The following is a 20,910-nucleotide window of genomic DNA, read 5'->3' as shown; positions in this document are numbered from 1 at the left end:
CACACATTTTTCTTTTATATTTATTTCCAAATGAATCAATGAAGCATGTGGATTTGAAGTTTAGAAGTCCCTTCAACATTATTAACCAATGTAATATGATTGAAAGAAAAACCTAACGGATTGGCCATAGCAGCCACGTCTCCTTCTCCTTCTTCATCCTGATTTACTTTTCCGGCAAGCAAAACATTCACTCTTTCTCTGTTTGGACAAGATTTAGCCAAATGAGGACCACCACAAGTCCAACAGCCTTTCGAATTGCTATCTTTGTTCTTTGGATTGTTTTCTTTACTTCCTTCCTTCATTAGTGTCTTCCCTTTATCATTAGCATAGTCTTTACGATTCTTCCTTTTTCAGTCCCCTTTTTTCTCAGCTTTTTTCTTGGATTTCGAAGTAGAAGTGACATCAGTAGTCGGTCGAGTCGTCCTGAAATCTACTAACAAATCAACAACAGCAATTGCCCCTGGCAAATCCTTGACATTCTGCCTTCGAAGTTCGTTTTGAGACCAGCCTTGCATACCAGAAATGAAGTTATGTAATTTATCCTCATCAGACATATTTTGAATGTCTAACATCACAGAGGTAAATTCTTTGTATTCCTCACCAAACCCGTCTGCCTTAATCTTTTCAACTTGTCCCTTGCAAGCCAAGAGGCATTGCTAGGAAGAAATTGATCACGCATTTCTTTCATCAATTTATCCCATGTATCAATTCTGGATCGTCCATCACTTACATCATCTACATTTCGAGTTCTCCACCAAAGTTTAGCATCACCCGTCAAATACATTGTGGTAATGTTTAACTTGTCAATTTCAGGCACCCTTGCAACAGTAAAGTATTGTTCCATATTCCAGATGAAGTTTTTGAACTCTTTTGCACTCCTTGCACCACCAAAGGCTTTAAATTCCAGAATTTAGACAATTCCCCACGATTTGAACTTAACGCTGCCACAGCCCGACATAACACAATGATCTCTGCACGAAGATTTTCATTATCTTTATGCAGTGACTCCAATTGTGCCTTCATAGCCTCATGAAAATTCAAAGTTTCAGCCATGTGTTCATCAACAAGTCCTTGGAACACACCAGCATCACCTCGAATTTTGTCAGCGTCCTGTCTCAAATTAACAATCTGCGTCAGAAGATCAACCAGCGTTGGGTCTTTCATTACTTGATTAGTAATCCCAACAAAGGCTTCAACCCTGCACACTATTTCCCGAAGTTCTGCATTCGTTACCATCGTTCAGCCACATTCTGATATCAATTGAAAGAGGGTCAATTTTTTTATCTAACACCACTCCCAGGCAGTCTACAACTCTTTGCAAACTTCAGCCTTACATTCACACGAATTTAACTAAGTATAGGAATTTTTTACTTAGTATTATTTAAGGCAACAATAATTGTAACAACACAGCCAACGTATGGAACTCTTCCCAACCTTTTATTAATAATAAATCAATAAAGGATAAGGCTTCACAAATTCGTCTAAGGACAGATTCGTTCTTCTTTTCCTTAGACGAATTTCCACCTTTTATAAAATTTCTGCACATGGCAGTTACATGCGACAGTTATAAACGACAGTTACAAGCGACACCTGTTCGACACTAGTCATCACATGATTTAAACTAATGTTTCCAACAGCTATATTTCTAACAGATAGAATATAATTCAAATTACATCCTTATCCAAATGAAATAACAATATTCTAACACTTAGAATATTTCAGCCTACATACCAACACTTCGAATATTTCAGTCTGCTTCCAACACTTGGAATATTTCAGCTGTCCTCCAACACTTAGTTTTATTTCAGCAATCCATGTGAATGCCTTTGTCTTGCCATCGTCAAGTCTTCACAGCCTTGCTTTGTCAAGCCAACACACTGCCTTTCTGATGACTCTTGCCCACACGTAAGTCTTGCACGTTCAAGCTGCTTTGCCAACACCCAAGCACCTTGAACCTTTGTTGCACTGTTTTGCCCCCATGCATGCCAAGACCAATGCCTAAGTCCTTGTCATGCCTGCACGTAGTTAGATCAAGTAGTTTACGGGTCTAATAGTAGCCCACGTTAAGCCATTCTAGTAGTAGAGTTAATTTACTCTCGTTCATTACTAATTTAAACCTATATATGATTAAAAAAAATCAATTAGGTACAATAAACGTGCTTGATATACATTTACTTATAATTATACTCAAATTTGTTTGTTTTTTTAATATTATGTTATTATGATTATTTTTAATACTATAAACACTAAAGAAAATCATTTTCACTGCATAACATTCTTCCTGTTTTCATTTCATAACTTTCTTCTCAATTCTTCGTCAGCATTGATTTGCTCCTTTTTCATTAGTATTAGGAGATAATGAAGAATTAGCATATGACTTTACTTGTGAAAAGCATTTGTTCAAATTCAAGCTAGAAAAATAGTCATTATTAGCAATATATCAAATTTTTAGTACTCTTATTATTTGTTGCAAGTTTGTGCATAATTATAATGTAGATTTAAATGTAATAATTTTATCTTTTATGAGGTGAATATTTTATTGTAAATTTTAGAAATAATTGTATCAATCTCATATTGGATTTTGCTAATTCTTATTGGCTTGAAGAATATGCTATTATAATGTCATATATCGATTTTGTTACTTTTTTATCGAATAATTGCTTGTACGCAATTGATGTGAATTGTAGTACAATAAATTTATTTTTGTGGGTTATCTTTCCTATTGTAACTTTAGGAATAATTATATTAGTTTCTCATATTGAAATTTGATTGATCATGTGCATGTTCCCAAAAGGCCAAAACAAATGCCATCCTCAAGAAATGGTATTTTTTTCATCTCAAAATAATCTATATATAATATAAAATAGATCAGAAAAGTGATGTAACATCTTTTTTTGGTCTAAAAATTTCTTTGATCTTTTCTTTTACTATTTGTTTTTGAATATTCATTCATCTTCATCTTCATAGCTTTTATTCTTAATGAATTAATAATATATAATTCACATCAAATTACTTTAAGTATAAAAAATCTATCAACTAATTAGATTAATACATTAAATATTTCTTTGACAATAGTCACCCCACGTACGATGGAAATTCCTCTCCACAAGTTTGCTCATGTTTGTGCAACAACTCCTAAAGAAGAAGTAAAAAATTATTCCTTAGCATCAATCCAAGGAAGATTTTTAATGTGCATCAATTTTTAAAAAGTAATTACTCATTAGTAATTTATTCCTCTGCCTGGTGATATTTTATTTGGAAAAACTTCAGAATATGATAAACATCCACATATATATTTAAGAAAAATAACAATGTTTTCTTATTTTCATGTTATATGAAAATAATTAGATTATAAATAGCAAAGTTAACTCTATATAAATAAATAATTTTTTTTATATTTAATATAATAAATAAATATTAAATAGGAAAGTAATTATAATTGAATGCCTAATTAATTATGGCAGAGACATTAGTGATTTTTTTTTCATCATCAATTTTTTTTCTTTAATCAATATTCATACATCACATATTTTCTGTTCCCCCCTCTCTCCCTCCCCAAATTCATTCAAATTCAAGATACTTTACATCACTGCAAGAACGATTTTTGTGATTTTGTATCCATCACGTAATTTTTAATGACATACTTATCTCGTACTTATACAATTTAATACCCACAAATTGTATCTTTTTGCTCATTTGTCTAATATATCCATACTTATACAGTTTGATACCCACAAATTGTATCTTTTTTGTTTGTATAATGTATCCATATTTTGCTTAACAACGTGTTGAAATGTTTCCATATATATATATAGATACTTGTAGTATTATATAAGCACAAGTTAAAATGTTGATTTACGTTATATCTAGATATATAAGTACTATATCCAAGATAAAAAATTGATTCGGGAATAAAAGTATAGTTGCATCCAACGTATTTATTTTTGCGTTTAACAACAATGTATTCATTGTATTCTATATCGGTGTATTCATTTTTTGCTTAACAACTAGTGTATCTATTGTCATGTAGTTCACCTATTCAAAATCGAAATACTTAACCTTCATTCACAAATTCAACAATTTGCTTACAATAATAACTTGAATTAACAAAATAAAAATATTAATACCCTTACGACGACAAAATAAGAAATATGGAGATAACAAGAAAATTGAGTACGATGTATCACAATTTTTGTTAAACTGATAAAGAATATGATCTGATGTCTTTAAATAAGTAATTTTTAGTTATAGTTAATTATGGGAAGTTGCTCATTGTATGGATGTAATGTAAGGATAATGGGTTATATTTAGAGTCAATTCCTTTTTTAGTTTGTTGTACTTAAAGATGTATTAATGTATCAATAAAAAAATAAAAAACTATACAAAAATACAGCAAAAAAATGATATAAATTATAGTCATTTTATTGTAAATAACATACTTATAGCTATTGGTATTCATTAACCCTATAAATATAGTAATTTTTGTAAATTGTTTTTGCCGTGAATGGCCAAACAAATCCAACGGGTCAAATCTAGATTTTTATAAATCAACCAATATTTACACGAATGGGCAAAGCCAAAAAGTTTAAACCTATTTAAAGAAAGCATATTTAAAAAACTAATTAAAACAAAATAAAAAGGAAATTCAACTACAGAACCAAACACACACTTTAAAAGTAACTTAGTCATTATTGTGGGAAATTTATCATTAATTGATGTATACCATGTGAGTTGTAACATAGAATTTGGTATATCCCTTGTATCGAAAGAAGTAGAGTTCTACTTGTTAAGGTGGAACGCATACACATCATATCATATGCTATATGTAGATTCACTAGATATGTCATTTATGACAACTCCTATGGAGACATGTAGTTTGGGACTAGAGGTTGCTACTAGAAACTAACCTAATTGAGAATCCACCTCATGTCACTCGGTGCTAAGTAAAAATCCCACAGAATGATCATTAATCATATTCATATTATTATTCATGAAAAAGTACAATTAAGACAACAATTCAAGTCAGAAATATCACAGAAAAGCTCATTAGACCATGCTTGAGAAAACCTTTCACCATCCATAATCTTTCATAATAGCTTTATAAGACCCATAGTCATTAACTTCATACTAAAATGTCTTATTACTAATGAAAATAGTTTTAAAAGTGTGAGCTATAATCATTGGTGGCATATCGGGATACCACACTAATCAAGACCTAACTTAGAAAAATATCCCAAAGCATTGATGAAAAATCTAGACGTCATTCATGTCATGTGGCCAAGCTTCATAGAACATATAAATACCCCCATCTTACTTGAGTCATAATCATTACTTTCATAAAAATATGCATATCTTCATAAATTCATAAAGACATGACTCATAAGCTTCATCATGTGTTCATAGTCAAAAATCATGAATTATGCATGAGTTCATATGAATTCAACCAAAAAACAAGTAAATAGAGTTCATGCATAATAAGATAGAATACAATCAATTGAATCATAATTGAAGAGAACCCATGAAGATTGAATTAATTATTCCTAACTTTCAATTAAGAGTCTAACTTGTGAAATTGGAGATTTTGGGAACCCTATGCATGAAAGGTCTCCATAAGTGAATACTAACATACCTTAGAGATCAATGTCCAAAAGCTATTGTGAGATTGAAACCTTGGTTATTAAACTCTAATGTTTTCTTTATTAGCCTTAGATAGAATTTTAGGAAAGAACTTGGAGGGAATTTTGGAATTAGGAGAATGGGTTTAAAGTAGGTAGATTATGGACTTAAAGTCTTTATATAGGGCTTATGTTAGAGGCAAAAACGAAATAGTATACGCTTAAAACAATTAGAAAAAGATAACAAAAATCCCTTTAAAAATAACTTCCTGACTCGACTTACGGTTCCGACCTACAGACTGTAACGGTCCGTACTGGTCAATAGTAGAATAAGCATTGAGACCATTAAATCACCTATCTTTTGACGGAACACTTCTACGACTCGTGAGTCTTCCTATGGTCCATATGCACCAATCGTAGAACCAACTTTAACCCTCAAAATTTCACTAAGTCTGAGACTCACTTACGAGACCTATATACGACTCATACATAAAAAGACGGACCGTCCTGGTGCACCGTAAAAAGGGTATTAGGACTTGATTTTAGAAAATAATTTTTCTCATTCCTATGATTGCCATCAACGACCCATAAAAGCTTCTATGATTTGTAAATGTGACCCATAAACCACACTTCAACCCAAAGGGTCCTTTTCTCCCTTTTTCCAAAGTTCGAGGTGTTACAACTCTTCTAAAAATCCACTAGAATCTCGCATGACCGTGTAGCTCTATTCCTACGTATTCTACGAATAACATTCTTAACCTTCTCAATCTTTATACCCCTATAGTAATCATAATTTTGACGCCTCTATGAGTGTTTCAAATCTCCAAACATAATGGGTTTGTCCTCGACCCTCTTCGTTCAAGAGTTTAGGATAGGAAAGTCTGCCATCTCATTCGAATTATAAGTATTACCTTCACCAATACTTTGTTGTCCTCATCCTTGACAATATTTACTTGGTCAAGGTTACGAGCCCTTCTCTCTCTAATCTTAGCTAGCATGATAACTTCTTATTTGTCCTCTAATTTAACATATGAGCCCTCAAAGACAACAATTTTTACTATCATGATCGCTAACATAACCTCATTCCTAGCATTATAGTTTACTGTAAACATCAAATACACAACTTTTTATCAAATTATACCATACTTATTATTCGCTTATCTTTTATAAATAAAATATTAACTTTCGTCACACATGGTATCTAGATAATATTTTTTATGTCGTGGGAAAACATGCTTACATATTGCATTAAAATTATAATAATATATATTCCCACTCTATTTCCCTTCCAACAAACAACTCTCAAACTATTTTTTTTATGAGAGAAATAACTTAGGGTCATTTTATAAAATTTTTTATAATAGACTATTTTTCTTAAATTCATTTTGTAAAATGAAAAGCATCTTAATTCTTGTTTTTTTTATTTTACCCCTGGTCCCTTGTTTCATTAAGGGCTCCACATGACCCAAGTTAAAAGATAGAAAAAAGAAAGAAAAAGATGAGAAAGTGTTTTAATGATCACATTGAACTGTTACATTCCATTGTATAAGCAACCCATTTTTGTTGTTTTGTATTTACCATTGTTGATGCTTCTCCCTTCTCTTCCAAGTAGTGAACTATATTACTCTTCTGGGGATGAGAAGGAAAGTAAGTTCTGAACAAAACAGTACCATTCTTGAAAAATAAGCTAGTGGTTCCTCCCTCTACTATTTCCATCTCCATTTATGGCTTGAAAAAGACTACCTTTCTTAGGTGGGTTTGGTTGGGTTACCTCAGATCCAAGGTACTCAAGTTGTATGTGATAAAGGGTACCATCTTTTTCAGGGTTTCTTTCTTGTGATTCTTGACACTTTTTGCCAAGACCCCTTTTTTTTCCCTTTCTTTATCTGGGTTTCAGTAGTTCATTGGATTTTGGGAAGAAAGTGCTGGCAGACAAACAAATCTAAAATCTTACCTTTTGTGTGTTTTAGGTGATTTTTCCAACCAAAAAGGTGTTTTTTCTTACCAGATCTGACTACAAAATTGTGAATCAGGTAGTGTGTTAGATCTTTCTAGGCATGGAAAATGGCGTGTTGAAGCTCATTAGAAGATTATTATTAGTTTGACAATGACAGGTTGTGTAATGTTGTTACAAGATAGTGATTTCGATGGACGACATGTGTTTGGCGGTTGCTTTGCCATTTAGAGTAGGTAATTTCATCTCTCACAACCAAAGTCAAATGGATGTCACTAGCTTAAAGTCAATGGCTGACCATGCTCCAACTTTGTATCCAGAATCTTCTGTTTATGATGATTGCATTTCTGTTGATTCACAGAAGAAACAGCTCACTGTTACTGTACCTGAAGAAACTGGTATGATATCTGAAAATGAAAGGAACTGGATTGATGTTGTCAGGGAAAGTGAGGATGATGAGATCTTGTCACTAGATGGTGATCAAATTCTTGATAGTTCATGTTCCCTGTCTGTGGTGAGTGATTCCAGTAGTTTATGTGCTGATGATTTTATAAGTTTCGAGCTAGCATCTGAGGTAGACGGACAGAATTTGGTAGATGCTGAGAAAAACATTTGCAATGTCAAACTTATAGCTAAGGCTGGAGATCTGGTAGAGTCAGGTGCTCAGGAGACAGAGAGCAAGCCTCTGGCAATTGGGGAAAAACTTGATGAGCAGATTACGGATGGCTCCAGCTCTAAATCAGCTGAAGTTGTTGTTCAGCTACCTTTAGATAAAGGGTTAAATGCAGCAGTTGGCCGTAGTATTTTTGAAGTGGATTATATACCCCTTTGGGGATTTACATCTGTGTGTGGAAGGAGACCAGAAATGGAAGATGCGCTTGCAACTGTTCCTAGGTTCTTGAGAATTCCTGTACAGATGCTAGTTGGCAATCGTTTGCCTGATGGAATGACTAGGTATTTAAGTCATTTGACAGCTCATTTCTTTGGAGTTTATGATGGCCATGGTGGCTCTCAGGTATCTTCCTCTTTTTGCTTACACTGTTACAAGCTCATAGGTTTGAATGCCTCCTCACTGATACTACAGTACGTATATATTTGATACAAAATTGGGATTTTCATTTTCCAGGTGGCAAATTACTGCCGTGATCGAATTCATGCTGTATTGGCTGAGGAGTTGGAAACCATTATGGCTAATCTCAATGATGAAAGTATTAGACAAAATTGTCAGGACCAATGGAAAAATGCATTTACCAACTGTTTTCTCAAGGTTGATGAGGAGATTGGAGGGGGTGGAAATCGCGAGGCTGTTGCCCCAGAAACTGTAGGCTCCACGGCTGTTGTCGCCATTGTTTGTTCATCCCACATTATAGTAGCAAACTGTGGTGATTCAAGGGCTGTTCTGTGCCGTGGGAAAGAACCCATGGCATTATCAGTGGATCACAAGGTAAGTGAAACAGTTGTTCTAGTATGACTTTAATTACGTGTGATGTCACTGACTAATCTTTGTGTGCCAATATTTTTTTATATTTTCTTATTAGCCAAACCGAGAAGATGAATATGCAAGAATTGAAGCTGCAGGAGGGAAGGTTATACAGTGGAATGGGCATCGTGTTTTTGGCGTTCTTGCTATGTCTAGGTCTATTGGTATGTTTCTCCCATCTACCCTGTTATCTAGAATTTGTAAATCATGACTGAGGTATCCATGTGTACTCCATGTTATTGGTTTTAGCAAAAAATGTCATGGTCTTTTGCATCATGCGTCTTCCCGTTCCGCCATAGGTATTATTACAGGTTACCTTATAGAATAATTTGCTTTTAAATGTCAGCTGGCTGGTGTTCTTAGAACATATCCATTTTGATTATGTGTTTAACCTGAGGATACCTAACTTTCATCACGATATTGCTCAAGACTTAATTGGCACTTCCAGAGCATCCTCCCTAGTATAACTGATATCAACAATTCATGTCATAACAATAGTTTGACACAACAGTAATTGGTTATCCACACTGCTAGAATAAACAACAAGATGACCATAGTTTTAAACAATGAATCGGGCGTGATCTGGTTCTTTTAACTCATGCGATATAGACCCGTAATATGGTATAATAATCCACTCTATAGTGGTAGGGCCTTAGGTTCATACGCCTCCCAGGTTGTTAGAAATGTTACCAGAGTCTGCACTTGAGAGGATCTGAGGTGCTAAAGAAAATATGTTTGTATCCAATTACTCTTTCCCATATTCGTGTGGCAGATAAGGAAGGCAACACTCATATAGAAGTAGAGCAATGGCTTCATGATGTAGCCTTAAGCATATACTAATTCTGAAGTGCTTAGGCTTCTTACAACTTGCAAGAGAAAATCTGGATACTTATGGGTTTCAACAAAATAATACCAAGAGAGGAAATTAAAATGAGCGAGATGAATGAAATAAGTTGAACGTTGATTGGAAAAAATGGAGGTTTTGTCCGGAATTTTTTCCCGGCCAACATTTGTTGAAGCACAATAAAATTAAAGACAAGAATCAGCTTTTATAGAAGGATCATACAAGTAATGTGTGTTTTAAGATCCCTATCATCCATTTGCTTCCCCATTCTTTCTCCTATTTCTTTGATGAGTTGTCTTTAGAATGGAGATCAGAGGTATTCACTATTCAGTATGAGAAAGAAATCTTTTGGGTTTATTTTGAAGCCTTCTTCTTTAATATTCTTGGAAATTAAAAAGAAACATGTAGTTGAGAAGAAGATTTAGAGACAGAAGAGATAGATTGACTGGAAAAATGTCCGGCAAAACCTTCGATGAAGATTTTCACGGCTGGGCTAAAGCCAATATACAGAGAAAAATGAGAAAGAAAAGAGAAGTAAAAGGAAGAAAGGCACACAGAACAAATTAAATTAAGTGTAGTTAAGTTCAATTAATTGAATAATCACCAATTAGAAAATATCATTTGTACAATATAACTCTTTTTTAAAAATATTTATTTTGCTTCTCACACATATGTAGGAGAGTGGAATCACTTCCTTTGCTAGGTCATCTCTTAGGGGGTAATTAGTTCCATACTCTAACAAGAATAATGACTTTTTGTGTAACTTTAGGGTGTAATGTATTATTTTGAGTAATGTAATTGTTAAAGTCTTAACGGATCACTGAGGTTACATTTTAGAATTTGTCTAGATTCATAGGACATAAGTTGGAGATAACAGATATTTTCTCATATATTCTTGTCATAATTTTACTTGTATTATCAATTTTTGTTGACCATTCCGTATGTACTACTTCATGACTTATACATTTTCTCAATTATAGCTCTGGCGGTATTTGCCTTTTCTAGTCATATTCCTGATCATTGTTTAAGCAGCACGTATCACGTCAATTGAAATATGAACATAACTGTTCAATGACTTGTCATTCTCCAGTCTGTGCCACATCGCCATCCAGGAACGTTTTCCTTCAGCGGCGCACCTCTTGTCTAGCGACATTATCTGTCAGCAAATGTTGCTGTCCAGCATGTCTGTCCAACCAACACGTGTCATTGTGCAACAACATGTGTTTATTTAGTGTCTTGTCAGCCCCACGTCATTGTCTAGCATACATGACCTTCCAGTTTCGATTTACAAATTTATTTTTCACCACCTTGGCACCTTCAATAGGAGGGGCATATTGAATGTCAAATTGATTAATGGACTTTTGTTTTAGAATGTGTATGCCCAAATATCTACATTCATTAAATAGTGATATTTGGAGTGTGCCTCATAATATTTTTTTTTGACAGGATGCCTCATAATATTTTTTAGAATATCGTGAAATATTTTGTATGTAATTGTTAGGTGTAGAAATTAGTTGCTTACCAAGTTTTAAGTGGAGAAAGACAGGAGTGACTTTTGTACATTAGTCACCAAAATAATTGAGAAGTTCCTTCTCTTCTCTACTCTAGTTTCACCAGTGTAATAGAAGGCGTGCTTAAGTATTGAAATGAGGCTCAAAACATGTTGAGCTATTTGCAACGCTTAATGTGCGCTTTAGTGTTGTAAAAAGTAAGCAATTCCTGAAGAGTCAACCCTAAACAATTGGTATTACACTTTTATGTAAAAAAGTTTCAAATTCTTTATTTATATCTTTGTTGTTCATACTTATATTTCTTAGTCTTGGACTAAACACACCCACGCCCAACCACCCACACCCCCCTTCCCCCCACCCACACACACATACACACATATATATATTTTTATATTTTCTTTTTCTTCTATTAACCACCCCTTTTCATTAAAGCCCACACTTCACTTTGTGCTTAAAACCCCAACAGACCTTGGAGCTTTTTTGCGCTTTTGACTTTTGATAACACTGATATTCACCTTAATCAACAATTATTCCATGTTAAAGATCGGAAGAAGTGTCATAGAGTTACGAGGTTAGCCGTTAGCATACGATGAGGAATAAATACTGCTTTTACTAGACATTTAACCAAGCTCTCCTTTTATATTGTCTCCATGAAACAAAGTAAGAATTTTTGTGCCTTCCATCAGTGGCTAGTGCTGGCAAAATGGGCGGGTTGAAAATAGGTCAGACAAAAATAGATAACACATCCAATGTGCCCATATTTATTATGGATAAAATGGGTAGTGACAGATAATATGGATACTACATTTCCTATCCATTTATAATTCGCTTATCTGGTAAGATGGTAAAACAGAAACAAATTATTTGGCAAGCACTGAAATTGTAATCTTTTTTTTGGTAAAACAGCACAAACAAATAAGATTGATTGACTTATTTTCCTTTATGCTAACTTGATTTTTGGTGTGAATTTTTGGACCAAACGCCACCAAAAAGGAACAAACATGAACTAATAACTCATGCTGCTTAACTAAAGGGATGATATTATGTAGAATTTTAATAATTTGAAACAGATCCTAATTTTAGATCTGAAAACCCCAGATGGCATATGGACTGAGATTTTAATATGGCTGACTTCAAAAAGGAAGATTAATTAGTCTTCCATTTACTATAATTAAACAATTTGTACTGCCATGGAGGTTAACTAATTTGGGTTATGAAGCTTTTCTTTTTTGTTGTTGTAATCAATTATGAATCTTTATTAATTCTTAGAAGATATTCGGCTTTGTGCTTGATCAACCTAAAATTTACTTGGATAATTGTCATCTTTCTTTGCGAATTAATGTCCTCCGGAAAAATATTTGAAGGAGATTAGGATTGAACTAGTCAACAATCCTTTAATATCAGAAATACTTCAAAAATTTATCATGAGAGTATTCCAATTTGATAACGAAGTACCATAATGGAATGTCGGATAATATGGTCATCTAGAGTCAGTAAATTGTGTGTGGGTGGGTGTGTTGGGGGGGGTGGGGGGGGACAAGACTTGGATGTTAATGCTTGAAGGAAGAGCTTTGATAGCTTGAACCCCACTTTTACATGGGTTGATCAATATTTGACCTGATTTAAATGAACCAATTATCCAATTTTCATTTTTGACTGGCTGGGTTAGACGAATGCTTGGTATTTTTTCCATTTTTGCAGCACTAATTGTGGCCACAAAGTCACACACTCTGATAAATGATCTTCAATTTGAGCCTTTTTTTTTTCTTAATCATCACTTGTTTGACCCTAGTTGGTTCAACTGTCGAACTATGACCTTCCACTTGCTGAAGATTGTAAGTAATAATACTAAAAAATCAATACAGAAGATGCATGGAAATATTTGGCACCTTCTTTGTTTTCTGATCATCCCTAGTCTGACCCTGGTCAGTGTAACTGTTAACCTTCAACTTTCTAAATATTATAGTTAAAAAATAAAACAAAAGATGCATATGAATCTTCAGGTCCTCATTTGTTTTCTAATCATCACTTGTCTGATCCTGGTTAGTGTGGACTCTTGAGTGTTATGACCTTCAACTTCCTTGAAATTGTAAGTTAAAATAAAACAAGAAAGCCTGGGAACCTTCTGTCGCCCAGTATGCCCCAACTTCTGTCGCCCAGTTGTGCAGGCATGTGCATGCTGGAGGCTGAACATCTCCGTCTTGATGTAAATTGTTTATAAACTGTGGAAGGATTATTCAGTGAGCTCGCCAGAAGAGTATAATGTGTATTCAAACTACCACTCTATTTTCTCTTTTTTTAATTTGACATGAGAACTACCATTTAGCAAATTACTTAGTAGTATCAAGGTGTATCTATCTTGTTAGCGATGGATTAGTGGTGCCCTGGGGAATGTTTCAGGTGGATGGACTTTGTTTTGGACTACAATTTGACGCATTCGATGTCCATTTGCATGACCCATTTTCTCCAATCCTGCTAAATACCTCTCCCTGTTTTTGTTGGTATGCAAGTCTTTCATCTATTCCCTTTTGTACAATTTATTTAATTCTTGGTTGCAGGAGATAGATACTTGAAGCCCTGGATAATTCCTGATCCAGAAGTAATGTTCATACCTCGAACCAAGGACGACGAATGCCTTATCCTTGCAAGTGATGGTTTATGGGACGTTATGACAAACGAAGAGGTATGTGATTTGGCTCGCAAGCGCATACTCCTCTGGCATAAAAAGAATGGTGTAACGCTTCCTTCGGAAAGGGGCCAAGGAATTGATCCAGCAGCACAGGCAGCAGCAGAATGTTTGTCAAATCGAGCTCTTCAAAAGGGCAGCAAGGACAACATAACTGTGATTGTTGTGGACTTGAAGGCCCAAAGGAAGTTTAAGAGCAAAACCTAACATAACTGATCTCTCAATCAGCAGCTGTTTCCATTTATAGGTTCACAATATTGATGAAGACTTCATATAATTCGATATAGCCAGCCCTTTTAATTTTTAGCAGGGGACTGTGGGATCAAGGTTTTCACTAGAGTAGCTTACTGTATGTATTGTAGTACTTGTTCCATTCTCTGTATGTAGTTTTCTTCCTTTAGCTGTTTTAAGTAGGAAAATACATTATATCCTCCGAGTTAAGGCGGCTCTGTGAGGTTATTTGCCTCAGTATTACTTTTAATGTTGTTGTTGGAAACAGTAACGAGACGAATAGAGAGAGACCTCTTCTGAATTGTATGCAAAAGATGCTTCTTCTTGTACTTTATATGGATTTATGAGTATAGATAGGATGAGTTGACTCAATTGAAGGACTGTAGTAGTCGATCCCGTCCATTTCATACATATGATATAGAAGCTAGATAAGAGGATAACACTTAGTATTCTGTTCAATTCAATCATCAAACTGAATTATGTTGAAGGTTGAGGCATCCATATCTGTGATATGTATTCATCTTTCAAGATTCTTATTACTGAGCACATTGCATATATGAAGTTATCCTTATAACAATTTAAGAACTTGTCATGAATATCTATCTATGCCCCATGAAGAAAATGATGAGCTTAACTAAACCCACAGATATATAGGATCTGGTTATGGGTCAATATTCAATAACCAGCTAGTCCCATTTTAGGAATGAGGATAGGCGTAGTGGAGGAGCTTTCATTCATACTATGTGTCTATGATCCAAAGTGGCCTAAATGAATTGCCTCTTGACTATTTGACTCTCTAGTGCAATTTAGGTGGAGCACTTCATCAGATCATTCAATTGGATCTGCCTAACATCATTATCACTTCCTGGGGCTACCAACTAATTGCAACAACAGATATTTGTCTCGCACACATATATAAAAAATACATTATATACATCAAGAAACAAGATGTAGGATATGAAATTCTCAAGCCACAAGAGGGAGAATGGAAAGGCGACTTGGCAACCAACACTGCCTAAACATACTAGCTAACCAATCCAGACTTAATTAATAGTATGAAGGTAGTTTATTTGTGTTCCCAACAGAAATGCTCATCTATTCAATTAAGAGATATCGCCATTTCTGGTTGCTCATCTGGAGCACAGGAAGAAAAACAGTTCAACATCAACCATCAGTGATTTATCAAACATGTAACATATTGCTTATAGTTTGATTAACAGCAGATATCAGAGTACTCCCTCTTTTTTCGTTTTTTCTGAGACAAGTTCAGAAAGTACCATAATTATCATTCACGAAAAAAGTAGAGACACTCTAAAGGAGGCATTAAGTTCAAAAAAAAAAGAACTTCAGTATTTCCTGTATGCTAGCTCTGTCACTGCCTCGGGGAGATTCTTCTCTTTTTGAATGCTCTGAACCCAGTTTGCATTAATGTGAACCCTCTCAATGCTCTGCTTCAACGTCCTTGCAATGTACGGCTTGGTACGGCTAGCAAAGAACTCTTCAACTTCTTTTGCCTTCTCATAGGACGAGAACTGAAGAAAATAAAGATTGAGCCAAAAGATCAAAGACAATAGGTAATGGAGTAGTAACTCATAAATTTGCTTTCCATTCTTGTGATTTCATTACAAGGCAGAAGAGGCAACAGATGCTGCTTTTGAAAAAAGTTGTCCAACATATATACAAGGTTTCAGTACGGGTTGTGATATAATACCAAGTTACTAAGTACAAAAAAAAGGAAGAAAGTTGTCCTACAATAGTAAGCAACTGCATGCAAATGCTTAAGAAAGATGGCAAGGGAGCAGAAACAAACCGGTGACACTGTTGCACTGATGAAGCGGGTCAATAGAAATCCAGAGCCGAAGGTCTTGTGGATATGATCCCACTTTTCCTGCATTCAAACAGTTTATTAGGGAAAAAAAGAATCAAGAATGTATGTCTTGTCTTTAATTTAAAAAAAAAAAAAAAGAATGTATGTCTTGCCTTGTTTCACCTTCCTGAATAATTTATCAGTCATGAAATGCAGCATTTTGTGCTAATAATTCTATAAGAACATGTTGCATTTCAATTTGTACCAATGTGAATTCCTCACTCTTAATGCCTACGTCTTTGTAAGTTACAGTTTAATACTCCTCCGTCCCAATTTATGTTTCACCATTTGACTTGACGCGAAGTTAAATAAAGAAAGGAAGACTTTGAAATTTGTGCTTTAGAACAAATCTTAGATATGTGTGTGGCTATAAACAATTTCATCAAAGGTAAAGGGATATTTTAGACTTGCATTGTTTCCAATAATAGAAAGGAGCATTCTTTTTGGGACAGACTAAAAAAGGAAAGTGTGCCACATAAATCGGGACAAACTAAAAAAGAAAGTGTGCCACATAAATCGGGACAGAGCGAGTAAAATTTGTCCAAGATATCTTTTTTCCTAAGCTACGTCTTTACAAGTTACAGTTCCACACAATACAAGGTATCTTATTTGAAAATAGTAATTCGAGAAACAATTCGAGCAATGCAATATTTCATGGAAAAGGAGTGTACTCACTTTTAACCAGTTCCAAGCAGTTTCACGGCCTTCAAAGCTAACTGCAAGACCGAAAACACAATCTTGGCTCCTTACCTGAAATTTCCAAGTCATAGAATACTCTCAAAACATTTTGTCAGAAAAATAATAATACATGACCTCTCTCCCTAGAGAGATAACGTAGTGCACCCCAAAAATCTTCAATACCTCAGAACATAGCAAAAAGTTGAGGACTTCAAGTATAATCTCGGGGTCCCTGCAAGATGCCAATGCACCTATAGAACAAGAAAATGCACTTATTTGTTTAGCATACCCATCACCTGATAACCAAAACATTTAATTTCACACTGGGCATGAATTGATAGATAACTTCACCTAAAATTCGTGTCTTTTCCTGGCTGAGGTCAGTCTCTCTGTAAATTCTTAAAAGAGATTCAAACCCTGATCTATCTGATTTATTCACCCTTTGCATCACAGCTACATAAACAGCCTGCAGATGGAAGGAGGGATCACAATCTGTGGAAGGTAAAGAAATAAATATTGAGTTATAATATATACAAGTGTTGTAACCTTTCTCAAGTCAGGAGGAAGAACAGCTGTGTTTCTGTCATCCAAAAATATGTGGAAGCGCCTGACTGCTTCATTTATTGTTTCATCATGTCCAAAGGAAGCCAGAGCATTCAGAAGTTCCCCTCTCAACATGGCATCTAGGTGGCTTTCCCCTTCTTTAGGATCCCAACCAAGTCTCCTGTCAATAAAAGGGATATCCAATTAGAAACAAACCTTTTGTTGCCAAACTGAAAAAAGAGCTTCATGGTCAACCAGGAGACCAAGACTAAAATCCCTCTCTTTCAGCTTCATGGACAACTTTTCTTCTCTCAAAATTCTTCTTTTTGTGGTGAATATAGAGTAAACATGCCCAATTTGTAAAACACCATTACCCATTCATTCCTTTCTAAAGGCATGATTGGCAGAAGATATCTTTTTTCTTTATGTTTTAGGATAAGTCAGCAAAGATGTCTAGTTAGAACTACACAAAATCTCTAAATTCATTCAATGCTTATTAACAGCTCTCAAGACCTACTAATTTAGCAGTAGAGCTACTAGACAAAAAATAAAAAGATGCAAGAAGGTCTAAATCTTTATTTTCATGAACTAGTCTCCGAGAATAGAAATTGATTTTTTTGTCATAGGTTGACCTATAAATGTCAAGAAAGCCAGAGCAGGCATAATCTGGTTATGATTTCTGTTGCTTCCTGCTATTTCCAAATGCTTCTCTATTAGAAGTTCATCTATCTATGTTTATAACACTGGTAGAAATCACTCCAACTATGTGCCTTTGTCTCTTTCTTAACTACTTCCACCACCCATAGAGCCCAAGTCTTCTCCCCCCTTGGAAATTTTATGTGGAATTCACATGAGCGCATTTCTGGATGAGGACGACCAAAAATACAAAGATAAAGTAACATGCTTTGTACTTTCAAAAAAGAAGTAACATACTCTGCAGAAAACTGGAAGAGATTGATGAAAAACAACTTTATGTGATTTTGCAAGTCAGGAACAGCCTCAGCTACAATTCTTGCAACTTTGTAACTTATCTGCATGAAGATAGAGAACAGTTAATTTTGGACGAACAACACTAGTACTTATAAGAGGTCTGTGAAGTAGTCAATTACACTGATCAGATTTGACAGAACAGTGTAGTCGAGCTCCTCCCTGAAAGAAGCCATCAGGGCAAGCAAAGATGACAAAGACTGGTGACATGCCATAGATAAGGCATATGAGTCATCCAAAATGCCTGTTCAGGAAAATACAATCCCATCAGCAGTCGATTTTAACTGTTAAATGCAAATAAAGTTCAAAAAAAGCAGTAATTACCATATTTATCATTTGTTGACAAGACCTTCCTCTCTATGGCATATCGGAGTCTAGCTGACAGCTCATCATCATATTTGACTCTATAAAAACCTGTCTGCTCCACATTAACTTTTATCCAGGGATTTCCTTTAGACGAAGAAGAGCCTAATAAGTCCTTCACATCAAGGGCTTCTGACTTTTCTTGCATTAAGAAGCTTTTACGAGCTTCATAAGATCCACAACAAAGTGTTAACGGAACTATCCATTGCCCATCACCATGAGAACCACTCAGTAAAAATTGTGTCTGTTGCATAGAAACACAAGTACTATCAAGCCCAGAAGAAGTCTTAAAGAGTTCATAGTATGGAGAAGAGTAGAGTTGGGTAATGGAAATCTGCATTAGACCGAGTGGTAAAAAAACCGAATTCATAAGTTACAAACAAGATAACCTGCTCGCACTCCAGCTTTTGGTCATTTATTTTGACAGAAACAACTGGGTAACCTTGTTGCTTTGTCCAGGAGTTCATCAACTTGTTCACAGGTTCACCAGACTCCTCCTGAAGTACAGACCATAGATCCTCTGTCTTTGCATTTGAGCAAGCATATTTTTTTATGTATGAAGCAAGTGCCCTCTGGTTTAATGAATTATTACAAGACAAAGTCATTAGTCCCATACAACCAAAAATCTACATGATATTCTGGAAAGAAAATCAAGAACATTTATTTTATGATGGATGGTATTATAAGATGAAAGTGAAGTTTCTCTTTTGACAAACTAATGGCTGCTTCTAGGGGTGTCAAATGGGCGGGTTGGATTGAAATTGAAAATATTAAAATGGGTTGAATAGAAATCGGGTTGGGTCTTGACCCGCCCAAGTTTACTTTGGGCTCAAATGGCTAAAAAACGGGTTGGATCTTCAATAACTTAACATATTAATATTTAACTTTTATAATCACAAATTTGAATTTCCGCTCAAAAAATTTTTGTTAAAAAAGTAACAAATTGATAGATAAATCCTAAAAGATGTTAAATAGATAATAATTCATATCTTCAATATAGGAAGATATCTTAATAAAAAGTTTTAAAACGGGTTGAAATTGGAGATTGAATTGGGCTCAACTGAGAATTCTCTTCAAATGGGTTAAGCTTGAATGGGTTGAGATTGAACCCAATTCAAATTATCTTGAGCCCAACCCTTATAATTCTGGGCGGGTTGGGCAGGTTTCCTATGTTTGGGTTCATTTTTGACACCCCTAGTTGCTTCTTTAAGAATGACGGTCAACAGCAGTACCCAATACATCATCATGATCCCCATTACAAGATTTCTGGTATGCTTGTCATCACATTATAAAGCCCAACACAATATTTGGGGACGGTTTAAAATCAGTGCAATCTACTACTGGTATAGACATAATTAAGGAGACTTACGGATGCTCACTAAGAAATCAAATTAAAGAATAGTTCTAATTGGAAAAGCTTTAAGTCAGTATATTCAAGAGAGGAACCCCATTTGTGTGTTGGCTTCTCTTAACTACTTTAATGGGATTAACAACCTATTTGAATTTTGGAAAGTCAAATATTTTAAATTTTCTTTGGCAACTAATATTGCAAGACATGAGTATCCTTTTATCACAAAATCTAGAGTAATGTGATTTCAGTACAAGAATAGCAGTTAATCCCCACAGTAAGGATCACAATCATTCAAGAAAAACTTCTATATAATACTCTCTCTTACTCATTTTATGTGACACATTATCAAAAAAACATGAATCTTACTCTTTTTGGAAGTTATTTAATCTTAGAATCCCATTTTACCCCTAATGACATAACTTGTTAGGACAACTTGATATAAAAGTTCAATCCTTCATAAGGAAGGAGAGAGAAAATGGAAATAACATGTCAGACTCTCACCACCTATCATGTGTGTGTGTGTGTGTGTGTGTGTGTGTGTGTGTGTATATATATAGTGGCGAAGCTAGAAATTTTATGAAGGGTGTCCAAGTGTTACATAAGCAATTTTTTTCCGATGAATGGATGCATTGCTAAAAATTAAAATTGAACTACATAAAATGTATATTACTTTTTCTTTACGAATAAATGTTCCAAAATTTTAAATATCAAACTGCATAATATTTAGCTTTAATATTTGTCTCTAATTTAATATAAAGTGAACGAACAAAGCAAAAAAAGAAGAAGGGGGGGGGGGGGGG

The 20,910-nt window shown here is 34.7% G+C and overlaps 2 protein-coding genes across 2 annotated transcripts in view; one reads left to right on the top strand and one right to left on the bottom strand.

Annotated features, from left to right (window-relative positions):
• Window positions 1-7,082: 7,082 nt before the first annotated feature.
• LOC107028338 (probable protein phosphatase 2C 6) lies at window positions 7,083-14,693 on the top strand. Its single transcript, XM_015229368.2, has 4 exons — window positions 7,083-8,584; window positions 8,696-9,013; window positions 9,108-9,213; window positions 13,963-14,693. Exons 1-4 carry the CDS (start codon window positions 7,763-7,765, stop codon window positions 14,295-14,297), a joined length of 1,581 nt encoding a protein of 526 aa, XP_015084854.1. The 5' UTR covers window positions 7,083-7,762; the 3' UTR covers window positions 14,298-14,693.
• A 703-nt stretch (window positions 14,694-15,396) lies between these two features.
• Window positions 15,397-20,910, bottom strand: part of LOC107028337 (aminopeptidase M1) — a 9,560-nt gene continuing 4,046 nt past the window's right edge. The window contains exons 10-19 of the mRNA XM_015229367.2: window positions 19,149-19,331; window positions 18,721-19,003; window positions 18,519-18,640; window positions 18,343-18,440; window positions 17,413-17,590; window positions 17,218-17,332; window positions 17,050-17,117; window positions 16,864-16,938; window positions 16,132-16,209; window positions 15,397-15,853 (exon numbers count right to left, since the gene is read on the bottom strand). Of these exons, the coding sequence (XP_015084853.1) occupies window positions 15,668-15,853; window positions 16,132-16,209; window positions 16,864-16,938; window positions 17,050-17,117; window positions 17,218-17,332; window positions 17,413-17,590; window positions 18,343-18,440; window positions 18,519-18,640; window positions 18,721-19,003; window positions 19,149-19,331 (1,386 nt within the window). The 3' untranslated portion in view covers window positions 15,397-15,667. The remainder of the gene's footprint in view (window positions 15,854-16,131; window positions 16,210-16,863; window positions 16,939-17,049; window positions 17,118-17,217; window positions 17,333-17,412; window positions 17,591-18,342; window positions 18,441-18,518; window positions 18,641-18,720; window positions 19,004-19,148; window positions 19,332-20,910) is intronic.

This window comes from Solanum pennellii, chromosome 8 (genome assembly GCF_001406875.1).
Source record: "Solanum pennellii chromosome 8, SPENNV200".
In the NCBI taxonomy this organism is placed as follows: Eukaryota; Viridiplantae; Streptophyta; class Magnoliopsida; order Solanales; family Solanaceae; genus Solanum; species Solanum pennellii.
Note: the sequence above shows the minus strand (reverse complement) of the source record. Positions and strands in the feature narration are given on the sequence as shown.

What these genes read in the sequence shown, in the direction of transcription:
- LOC107028338 (XM_015229368.2), top strand. Translation starts at nt 7,763, where the DNA reads ATGGACGACATGTGTTTGGCGGTTGCTTTGCCATTTAGAGTAGGTAAT. An exon ending in CATTATCAGTGGATCACAAG is followed by an intron (nt 9,014 to 9,107) that starts GTAAGTGAAACA and finishes TTTTCTTATTAG; the next exon opens with CCAAACCGAGAAGATGAATA. An exon ending in TGCTATGTCTAGGTCTATTG is followed by an intron (nt 9,214 to 13,962) that starts GTATGTTTCTCC and finishes TCTTGGTTGCAG; the next exon opens with GAGATAGATACTTGAAGCCC.